General features: G+C 47.8%; 1 protein-coding gene across 2 annotated transcripts in view; it reads left to right on the top strand.

The window, feature by feature from the left end:
- The first annotated feature begins 618 nt into the window (after nucleotides 1-618).
- Nucleotides 619-11,867, top strand: part of C1QTNF2 (C1q and TNF related 2) — a 28,202-nt gene continuing 16,953 nt past the window's right edge. Inside the window, exon 1 of one of the 2 annotated variants that reach the window (XM_075541920.1) lies at nucleotides 619-766. In XM_075541920.1, coding sequence (XP_075398035.1) covers nucleotides 620-766 — 147 coding nt within the window. In that variant the 5' untranslated portion in view covers nucleotide 619. Of the gene's footprint in view, nucleotides 767-10,278; nucleotides 10,352-11,867 lie in introns of those variants that run through there. The other variant, XM_075541921.1, reaches the window with a different exon arrangement.

Below are 11,867 nucleotides of genomic sequence, written 5' to 3'. Positions count from 1 at the left end.
TTGTTCTCGCAAAGACTAGGAAGGGTATCAAGAGCCTAGGGGGCAATCTCTAAATTGTAATAGGCCCCTCCTCTCCCATTGCAAGAAACCATGCTGCCAGAAAGTGCAGGCAGCCAACAGGCCCCAGGAGCTTCAGCAAGCTTCTTTCACACCTGTGGCTCCTCGTGGGCACCCCGAGTTCTTGCAGCCCGCTCAGCCCCACCCCACGCCTGCGTCGCCCACACTGGAGGAAGGCCTCTGGGCAGAGCAGGGGTTAATGGGCACTGCGCAGGGGCGCCCAGGGCACGCGCTATGCCTACCCCACCTTAGATGTGCCTCTGCTCAGTCTATAGGAGGGGAACGTACTGTTAGAAATCGTCTTACTCATGCGCACTCTCAAATCCACACGGGGGCAAATGCTCACAGGCACGCGCACACATATCCCCTCAGGCACAGCGCTTGCGGATTCAACCACACACACACACACACACACACACACACACACACACACACACGTCGTCAGCGGCGCTGGAAGTTCTATCCAAACCAAAGCCGAAGAGCGAGCCCGCGGGCGCCGCGCGCCGCCGGCGGTGCACGTGACCTTGCCCGCCCGCCAGGACGATGACGGGATGGGGAAGCTATGCGTGGGGCTCCGGCCTCGCGTGCGAGGCGCAGGCGGAGGTGCAGGCGGAGGCGGAGGCGCAGGCGCAGGCGCAGGCGGAGCGCGGGGAGAGGTGCTGGCTCCGACGCCCGCCGGGGACCCGGGACGTGGCCTGCGAGGGCGAGGGTGAGTGCTGGCCCGGCCGCCGCGCGCCCACGGGCCAGGCGGGTGGGGGCTCTGGGCGCTGCGGCGGGGGTGGCGAGGGCCCGTCTGCCGGCGTCTGCCCGCGGTAGTGTAACGTGGACGCTAGGCTGCGCTCCGTGGATGGTCATCAGAGTTGTAGTGTTTAGTGAGCGCCTACTACCTGTGCCGCGCGTTGCCAGCCCTTGAAGTGCACCCTTCTTCGTGACAACTCGTTCTCGCCACGCGCAAGGGGATCTGGGCTCAGGGTCGCCAAAAGCGACCACAGCTCATGACTCATGGGAGGGCGACCTGCACGCGGGCAAATATGAAAACAAAGTCCGAGTTAGGCATCGCAGCTCGTAGTTTCTGAGTATGAGGCGCGGTCTCGGATCGTTTGAGCTCATTATTTCTTTGCTCTTCACACACTTTCAAATGAAGTACTCTGTGGGTGCTGTTCACTGGGTTCTGGCTCAGACTCGCTCACTGCCATCGTGCCGGCCCTGAGGACGGGGTGGAACTGCCCCTGTGAGCTTCCCAGACTGTAACTGGCGATGGCAGGAGAGAGCCCGTCTCATGGGGACCCTATGTGACAGAGCTGAACGGACCACAGGACTCCTGTGGAAGCAGATTGACAGGTCACCTCTTAGGTAAAGATGCTGATGGATTCACACTGCTGACTTTGCTTTAGCAGCCAGTGCTTACGCCTTGCACCACCCACCCACTCACCCAGCCAGGCCATCGAGTCCTGGGGACCCAAGACTGTCCATCTTTCCAGGACCCGGCAGTCTCATGTTTCTCCCAGAGGGTGGAATTGAAGCACCAACCTTGAAAGGGTTAGCAGCTTAATGTTTAGTCCACTGCATCACAAAGGTTCTCAAATACATTATAAAGATGTATTTTAATTACTTGTCTCTAAGGCCTGTCTGAATCCTGCTCTACTTTCTCTAGCCCCATGGTTTCTGTATCTAATCTCAGAGCTAAACTCTTGCTCCTAATGTTGGGCTCTCCCCTAACACCATCAGTGAGCACTTCACAACCTCAGTGTGGGCCTCCTCGGCTCTTTAACCACAGGTTCCTGCTTGGAACCGTTCAAGGGGTCACCATGTTTAAAGATGAGATGGTCTCCTTACACTGGCTACCTTCCCCAGCTGCCCGGTATTCCGCTGCTGGGCAGAACTAACAGCAGTGGCTGTGTTAGCCTAGGGCAGTGGTTCTCAACCTTCCTAACGCTGCGACCCTTTAATACAGTCCCTCATGTGGTGGTGACCCCCAACCATAAAATTATTTTCATTGCTACTTCATAACTTTAATGTTGCTGCTGTTAGGAATCATCATGTCAATATCTGCTATGCAGGATGTATTTTCATTGTTACAAACTGAATGCGATTAATCACATGAACAATATGTAATTATATATTGTGAAGTATTTATTTCTAATGACAAACCAATGAAATTTTGTCCTGATGCATGGTGTAGCATGGGTAACAGTCTTCACCCGGCGTGATATCTGTATGTGGGCAGACCCGTCTGGAGATGGATAGAGGAGCGATGTTTCGGTTCCTAAGACTATCAGAAATATGTATTTTCCGATGGTCTTAGGTGTTTTCCGATGGTCTTAGGCAACCCCTGTGAAAGGGTCCCAGGTTGAGAACCGCTGGCCTAAGGGGATGATAGTTAGCCAACCAGTTGCTGGTCAGTCAAGCCAACTCATGGCAACACCTGTGTGTCAGAGTCCACCTGTGCTTCATTGGAATTCCAGTGACGGATATTTTGAAAGTGCGGTAGATTGCCAGACCTGTCTTTGCAGAGCTCCAACCTTTTAGCAACCACTTGCACGACTCAAGGACTCTGATGCTCAGCTCAAAAAGCCAAAACCAAAGCTCACTGCCATCGAGTCAGTGCTGACAGAGTGGCCCCCTGGGGGTTTCCAAGACTACAACTCTTTACGGGAGGAGAAAGCCCGGTCTTGCTCACTCGGAGCTGCTGGTGGTTTCAAACTGCTGACCATTTGGATCACAGCCCAAGGTGCAACCACTATATGACCTGGGCTCAGTAAGTAGAGCTTAAAGCCTGTCTCTCATACCCTCCATGCGCCCACCCACCCTTCCCTCGCCTCCTCTGTCGTCTGCTCATCAGACCCATTACTCCCACTTTGTGCTGCCCACTCCACAGCCAGCCCCGCTCCTCCACGTTTCAGAACTCTCACTCGGACACATCCCACTCCCCTCAATCTGTTTCCTTCCTCTCCATCTCAAAGCTGTGAGACCAGCTCTTTCATCCTTAAGCCTCAGAGTATCTTTTGTTAAACTTTATTTTAAAAAATAACTCTTGCTCATCATAAGAGAGCCAAATAGCACAAAAATGTTGAAAATGAAAAGTAAAACTCCACACATTCCAGCCCCTTAATCCTTTATGTCCTTTTGGAAACTTCCCACACATACAAGCACATTTCTCTTTATTGACATCATTCTTTTTTTTTTTTTTAACTCATGTCGCAACTTGGCTTCTCCCCTTAACTCTGTCTCCTGGTCCTCTCACCATAGCATGTTTTCAGACCCACTCTGTCATCACCATGCGGATGGACTGTGATTGCTTTCACAAACCTGGGCTCACCGTTGAGACCGCTAGGTCTCCATCAGATACTCGGCTCAGCTCCCTGAGAAGCAGTTACTTGCTTATTGCAAGCACTTCCATTCTGGACTGCCTCGCTATTCCCTTCGTCCCACCTCGTCTGGCTGGACACAGGTGACTGGTGCTTCTTTCCTGCAGCCCCAGGGCTTCCTACCCAGAATGCCCAGCCCAGATGACAGCTCCTCCTCCACACCCCCACCTTCCCCAACTCCAGCCTCCAGATCAAAGGCCTGCAAACCTTGCTTTTCTTCCCCGGGAGATGGCTTGCCACATACCTCATATTCCTATAAGCAAGTTCTAGTCTTTATTTATTTTTCAAAAGAATGATATGCTAAATCTTTTTCAGAGCAAGTAATCTTCCTGGATGTGTGTGCCCTGGTCAATGCACTACTTGCACACAAGCGTCCCTCGGAGCTAATGCATCCTTGGTTCTAGGACAGAGAAATAAAGTGAATATCATACCAAGTTTTTGGTTTCCCAGTGCAGATGAAAATTGTGTTTAAACTGTTCTGTAGTTGATGATGAAATTTGTTGAAAAGCATGGAGGTAACTTGTTAGAGTAAGCCAGCCACTAACAACTGCAGGCTCTATAGGTGCAACTGTACGCCTATAATATATAATGACTATAGTAAAGTCATGGAAAATAGGTGGGATAGGAAAGAAGATAAAGGAATCAGATACATTTCATAGTCATATGCTCATCTCTGGGATGGCCATGATCTCAGCAGCCAGGTCCACGCAGACAGACAGAATCTTTACTGTCTTGGGATATTTGTAGGTAGCAATAAGGCATGCATATTCGGTAGTTACATACGTCTCGAGGTGGGTGGTGCACCAGTAAAGGCCCTGAGCTCACAGGTGAGGAAACCTAATGCCTGAATTGGGGAGAGGCATGAGGGGGGATGGGTGCCACAGCGGGAGGAGATAGCAAGAATGTCTGCTTCTGTAGGGAGACAGAATCAACCATGTGCTCACTTTAAGGCAGCATAACTGTTAGGGCAAAATCTGTGGGAGTGATATTTAAAGCGGGATAATGTACTTGGACTTTATCTCTAACTTACTAAAGTGTCTTTCTTACCGTGGAATATTTGCTTTCCAGATTCCCTGTTAAAAGTTAGGGAATATAGTCTTGGTCATATTTCCTTCAGTGTTCGTTTCCCAGTTACTTTGTGAAGTAAGGTGCGCCTTACCCAAGTCATGGTATTTTCAAGGGCCGCATGTGCATGTGAGAGTGGGACATTGACGAAGGAAGACAGCAGAATCGATGCATTTAACTGTGGTGCTGGTGAAGACTATTGAGAGTGCCACAGATTGCTAAAGGACAAACCGACCTGTCTTCAAAGAAGTACCGCCAGAATGCTCCTTAAAGGACATGTTGTCAGGAAAGATCAGTCCTTGGAGAAGGACATCTTGCTTGGTAAAGCAGAGGGACAATGAAAAAGAGGAAGACTGTCCATGAGCGAGGTAGACATAGTGGCTACAATCATGGGCTCAAGCATGAGAACCATGGTGGGGCTGGCACAGGAGTGGGCAGGGTTTCTTCCTGTTGTGCACGGGGTTGCTTTGGGTCGGACCAACTTGATGGCACTTATCAGCAACGTAGTTTATGAAATGTGCACGGTCACTATGAAAAGTTTGAACATTGTGAGAATTACCGAAATGTGACAGACAAGTAAACACGTACTGTTGGAAAACTGACTGACAGACTTACTCGACACTGGCTGACCACAAACGTTCAATTTATAAAAATATCAGTATCTACATCATGCAAGAAAACTAATCACAATGAAGCAAGATATGTCTGTAACATGCACGTGTACACACACACACACACACACCTGCCCTCTCGATGAAAGCTTTGTGTACACTTGTCCTGTGTACATGCCCAGGCTGTGGTAGAGCTGCTGAGCCAGGGCCCGAAGTCAGCAGGCCTGGCCTCCACCTGAGTCTTGACCCAAGAAAACTGATTTCCATTTCCTGAGGTCTGTTTTCTCACCTGTTAAGTGGGGATGCACGAGTCAGACGAACCTCAAAGCTTGAACACAACTTACCTGGAGAGTCCGTGCTCTTTCCTTCCAGATTGGGGATTGCAAATTCAGATGGCAACAGGAATTTGCAAACAGAAACCAGTGGGTGGGATGCAAGGGGCTGGGTGGTGGGGTGGACTGTGGACACTACACTATGTACTCCATCGCAAGGGGGCGCCAGTTGGTACCTGAAGCAAATACCAGGTTTTTAAGAAAAGCTGGAAATCTACGTTGTAACCGAAAATCTCCAGCGTTTGACCTTAGCAACAATTTCATGTAATAATATTTTAAAAATAGTAAACAGAATAACAGAACTGTCTGTGGTCTGCTTGAGGCCATTGACCAGCCCACCAATCAGTTCTCGCCTAGATTATAATCTCTATAGTGGCAGGCAGTGTTCCCTAGCTTTTAACTCTCTTCACAGCCAGGGGTCCTCGCCATGGCACTCTGAGTGAAAAGCTGATGATCAATGGACAGAATTAGAGTTTCTACAACCTTGTTTAAACTAGGGTGACCACTCAAGTACTCCCTCAATACAAGAACACTTTGTTCTATTAAACTGACATTCCATGATGCTCGCCTTCCTGATAAATGATTGCTGAAGACAAATGTGTGCATAAGCAAATGTGGTGAAGAAGATGGATGGTGCCCGGCTATCGAGAGATATAACATCGGGGGCCTTAAAGGCTTGAAGGTAAACAAGCAGCCATCTAGCCCAGAAGCAACAAAGCCCACATGGAAGAAGCGCACCTGCCTGTGTGATTACGGGGTGTCGAAGGGATGAGGTATCAAGCACCGAAGAACAAAAAATCATATCATCATGAATGAGGGGGAGTGCGGAGTGGGAACCCAGGGCCCATCTGTAGGCAACTGGACATTCCTTTGCAGAGGGGTTGCGGGGAGGATAGCAGTCAGTCAGGATGCAGTATAGCACCAATGAAACATACAACTTTCCTCTAGTTCTTTACTGCTTCCTCCCCCCAACTATCATGACCCCAATTCTACCTTACAAATCTGGATAGACCAGAGGATGTACACAGGTACAGATTGCTGGAAACACAGGGAATCTAGGACAGATAAACCCCTCAGGACCAATATTGAGAGTAGCCATACCAGGAGGTAAGGGGAAGGTAGGGGGAGAAAGGGAGAACTGATCGCAAGCATCTACATATAACCCCCTCCCTGGGAGACGGACAACAGAAAAGTGGGTGAAGAGAGACGTTGGTCAGTGTAAGACATGAAAAAATAATAATTTATAAATTATCAAGGGTTCAGGAGGGAGGGCAGGTAGGGGAGGGAGAGGAAACTGAGAAGCTGATACCAAGGGCTCCAGTAGAAAGAAAATGTTTTGAAAATAATGATGGCAACAAATGTACAAAAGTGCTTGACACGTGGATGTATGTATGGATTGTGATATGAGTTGTATGAACCCCCAATAAAATGATTAAAAAAGAAAAGAAACAAAGGTATTTGCTATGAACAAATTGTTGCTCTTGCAAAATGCTACCATGCACTCTCCAGCTTCATTTCTATCAACAAGGCCGTATTTTCCAAGACTGTTCATTCTTTTGTTTCCAACAATGCATCCCACCCCCATCCTTTTCATTTTTTAAAAATAATTTTATTTGGGGTTCGTACAGATCTTATCACAATCCATCCATCCATCCATCCATTGTGTCAAGCACATTTGTACATTTGTCACCATCATCATTTTCAAAACATTTTATTTCTACTTGAACCCTTGGAATCTGCTCATTTCCCCCTTCCCCACCTTCCCTCCCTCAAGAACCTTTGATAATTTATTTTAAAATTTTTTTCATGTCTTACACCAACCTGTCTTCCTTCACCAATTTTTCTGATGTCTGTCCCCCTGGGAAGGGGGTTATATGTAGATCATTGTGATCGGTTCCCCTTCTCTCCCCCCTTACCCTCCTTGCTACTATCATTATTAGTCCTGAAGGGGTTGTCTATCCTGGATCCCCTGTATTTCAAGCTCTTCTCTGTACCAGTGTACATGCTCCGGTCTAGCCAGATTTGTAAGGTAGAACAGGGTTCATGATAGTGAGGGGAGGAAGCATTAAAGAACTACAGAAAAGTTGTGTTTTGTTGGTGCTATACTGCACCCTGACTGGCTCATCTCTTCCTTGTGACCCTTCTGTAAGAGGATGTCCAATTATCTACAGATGGACTTGGGTCTCCATTCGGCACTCCCCCTCATTCACATCAATATGATTTTGTTTGTTTTGTTTTGGGTCTTTGATTTCTGATCCCATGGACACCTCATGATCACACAAGTTGGGTGCTTCTTCCATGTGGGCTTTGTTGCTTCTCAGCTAGATGGTCGCCTATTTATCTGCAACCCCAAACGCTGTATCTTTTGATAGCTGGGCACCATCAGCTTTCTTCACCACATTTGCTTATGCACCCATTTTGTCTATAGTGATCGTATTGGGAAGCTAGGCATCATGGAATGCCAGGTTATTAGAAAAAAGTTCTTTGCTCGAGGGAGGACTTGAGTAGAGGCCCAAAGTCCTTAATACTTAACATATAAATATATGTACATAGATCTATTCCCCTATCATTATATATAAATAGATTTACATATGTACGTGTCTGTATTTAGACCTCTATAAATGTCCTTTGCTTCTTAGTTCTTTTCTCTATTTCCTTTGACTTTCCTCTTGTTCTGCTGTCATGTTTGGCCTTCATTTGGGTTTTAGTAATCCCTCTTGACTACATTGCCCTTGATCAAGCCCCACCAGGCATCCTACGCCCTCCTCACCATTGATTTTAGATCCCTTGTTGTTCCCTTGTCCTGGGTTGGTTGACAACCCCCTTCCTTTCCCCTACCTCCCCCTCTCCTGTTCTCCCATGTCCTCCAAGAACCCATTGGCCCTAGTGTTTTCTCTTCCAGATTGTTTACCCCACCTAGCTTATCTAGACAGACATGCAGATACAATAAAGAGCACAAAAACAAAACAATTACCAAAAAAGAAAAGCCTATAAATAGTTACAGGTCTGTGTGTTGACCTTTAGAAGTGTTTTCGGTAAAGTCTGATGGGGTGCCACGCCCTGGCCCCAGAGTCTGTTTTTGGTATTCTCCAGGGAATTCATTGCTTTGCTCCCCTGACTGCTCTATTGCACACCCTTAGTGTTTCACCCCAGTGTACTGGGTTTCGACCACACACAATTCCTGAATTGTATCTCCAGTGTTGTCCCACGTATTGCTATGGGTCAGTGAGGGACATCGTGTTTCGTGATGGGACCAGCGCTATGGTCCTCTCTATACATTGACTGCTCTGAGCAGGAATATCATCCTTGGGGCTTGGTGGACCAGCATGTGTTCCACTCTCTCTCCTTCCCTCTTTATTTGCTCCTGTGTGCTCTGATTAGACGCACCCCTCTCCCTGAGCTGTAGTTTCAGTGCTGTCCTCAGTAGTGCATTCTGCTGGGGGGAGGAGGGATCAGTGCATCTTGTTTCATGTTGATCTATTTCAGACGGAAGATATTAGAATTCAGTTTCTTCCTCACTAACTTTAATAGTTAGTGCATAAAATAAGAAAATGGAAATTAAGAAATAAAACTCACTCTATTGAATTGAAAAAATAGTTGGTGCATAAATTTCAATAATATTTGTATTGATGTTTTCCTTATCACATTGAACTTCAAGGTAACTCTTAAAATATCTTTTTGACAATGAACGTCATATCATATCTCACTAGACATTCTATTTAACTCCATTTTGAAATATTTTATATGTGTTGCTTAATTGATGTCTTCTGTTTATGTGTGTTTGGTTTGGTTTTTGTTTTTTTTGCTTTATAATGTGGCAAGTAACCAATTTCATTTACAAATGTGGCTGGCATAATATTCCTATTGAGAAGCCTGCTGTAGCCTATTCCCTCTGCCTTCTTATTGCCACTTTCCAGTAACCATCGCGAAGCTCATTATGAGATATCAACACCACCAGCCCTCCTTCCCACCCGTCAGAGCTTCTGCATCAGCCACACTCTGCTTCTCACTTGCAGCCATTTTCTCCAGGTTAAAAGCAATGGTCGGCCGCGCCCAAGGTCATTTTCTTTGGCTGAAGTCATCTTCTGATCCCGACTCTCCCTTCAAAGTACAGGCCATACCCCAAGCTCAAATGTTGTGTTAGGTTGGGTAGTCTAGAGAAACAAAATTGGTGACACTCATGTATGTATAAGAAAGAACTTTATATCACACAGTGATTTTGTACCCAAAAAGGCATCCCAGCCCAGTCCAACTCAGGTCCATGGGTCCCATGCTAGCCGGGGCTCTCTTCAGACTCCTGGAGCTGTAGGCTGAGGATACAGAAAAACAAAGTGAGAAGCAGGGATATCAGAGGCCAATGGACACAGAGTCTTGGGGATCCACAGTTGGTGGAGACATAGCAGGCACCCCTGGAGGCAGACTCAGAATCCCAGCAAGGAGGAAGGTGAAGGGGCTAGAGAAGAAGAAGTTCTCAGTGTCGCTCTTTATTAAAAGGCCACACCCCCAAGGAGACATCATCAACTTATGACCTGATTGGTAGGTTGGACTCCACCCCTACACTTTCACACAGGTTCAAGTTGACATAAAAATCTGACTGCTGTAGATAGGAAGCCACTTGAGCGTGCCTAGCATGACAGCTTCCACGTGTACCACTGAGTCTGTTGGGTTTTAAGGACTTTGGGATGTATACACCAGAAGATGCAGTCAGTCCTTCAGTTTCATAAAGTGGCAACCAGGCGGGCTTGCTGTGTGCTCTTGCAAGTTTCCACTGCTGCAAACCTCGAGAGATCCTGGCTTCTGAGATCTCGTGAGGTCACAGTTTGTCCTTGGATCTCTTTTTTCTAGGCTGTGCCAGAAACACCTGGGAGCAAAAGAAAGAAAAAGCAGCAGCGAGTCTATTTTCAGAGCCTCCTGGCAAGTGAGTCTGTGACTTTGCGTTCTATTAAGAATCCAGTGCTGGAGAGGCCCCAGATGAGCATGGAGATCCCAGGGAAGGGGACTCCCTGGTGAGCACAGTATGAGGAGCAGGAAGAGAGCGCTCTCCTCGGGGCGGCTCTCCGCTCATCAATGATGGAGAGGGCTGTTTCTAATTTGCTTCCTGGAATTTGGGAAGGTGTGGAGTGTTTTTCATTAGCGAATTCTCACTCCCACCAAAGCAGATTTTCAGCTGAGCTTCATCTGCAAGCAAGCACCACCCGCTCCAACCAGAGCCCATTGGACTCCAAACCAGGAGGAGAATGGCTCTGTTGGCCAGTCAGTCCTCCTCCTCCCTCCACGTCAGGCACTCTGGCCTCCACTTGAAGTGCTGAGGGAGGGGAGCTCCTGGGAGGGGTCCCCTTTAGCTTAACTGCAGTCACGGCCATTGAAATTTGAAACATGCCTCTAACTTGTATAGCCTTTTGTTTGCAAGTCAACAGTCTTCCTTGATTCGCAGAACCATCCCACAAAACAGATAGGGTGCGCGTTATTCCCATTTTCCAGGTAAGGAAATGAGGTCCAGATGGGATAAAATAGCTTGTCCATAGTCACACAACGTGGTTGTGACAACTCAGCTGTAGCCCAACCTATGAGTCTTTGTCCCCTTGTATTAGCCAATCAAGCAAGGTGGATGCTGATTCGAAAAGAAGGGAGACATATCTGATCGGAGCACACGGGAGCAGATGAAGGGGGAGGAGGAGAGAGTGGAGCACATCCTGACCCACCAGGCCTAGAGGAAGATGACCCCAATTAGAGCAGCCAGTCCACAGAGAGGACCACATGGCTAGCCCCACTATGAGACATGACTCCTCTCACTGACCCATGGCCCTGCAGAGGACAGCACCGGAGACACAGTGTGGGAATTGCGCCCGACCTGATCCCACCACACCGAGGCAAAGCGCTGGGGGAGTGCAGCGGAACAGCGAGGGAATGGAGCAGCAAGGTCCCCAGGGAATGCTTAAAGTGGACTTTGGGGCCAGGGCGTGGTACCCCAACAGACTGCACTGGAAAACACTCCTAAAGGACAACAAATGATCCTTGAACTGCTTTTCTTTCTTGATGTGTTTTGTTTTGTTCTTTGTCAGTGGTTTATTGTTTGTTTGTTTTTTGTATACTGTTGCTTTGTCTTTTTCTGTCTTGTTTTTGTGAATGTTATTATCTCCACAGGTCTGTCTAAATAAGATAGGCTAGATGAACTATCTGGAGCAAAACAACGAGACTGACAGTTCTGGGGGGGACTTGGGACAGGGGCAGTGGGGGGTGAGGAAGTGGTGTTAACAAACCCAGGGACAAGGGAACAAAATGAGACCCAAATTGGTGGTGAGGGGGGAGCGGCAGGCCTGGTAGAAAATGATCAAGGGTAAAGTAATGTAACAAAGAGGTATAGCTGTAACCCAGGTGGGGACGGAACATGATAGTGGGACAGGAGGAAAGTCAAGGGAAATAGAGGAAATAGC

Source organism: Tenrec ecaudatus, chromosome 2, assembly GCF_050624435.1.
Source record: "Tenrec ecaudatus isolate mTenEca1 chromosome 2, mTenEca1.hap1, whole genome shotgun sequence".
Lineage (NCBI taxonomy): Eukaryota > Metazoa > Chordata > Mammalia > Afrosoricida > Tenrecidae > Tenrec > Tenrec ecaudatus.
The sequence above is the reverse complement of the archived record's forward strand: the minus strand, read 5'-3'. Positions and strand labels throughout refer to the sequence as shown.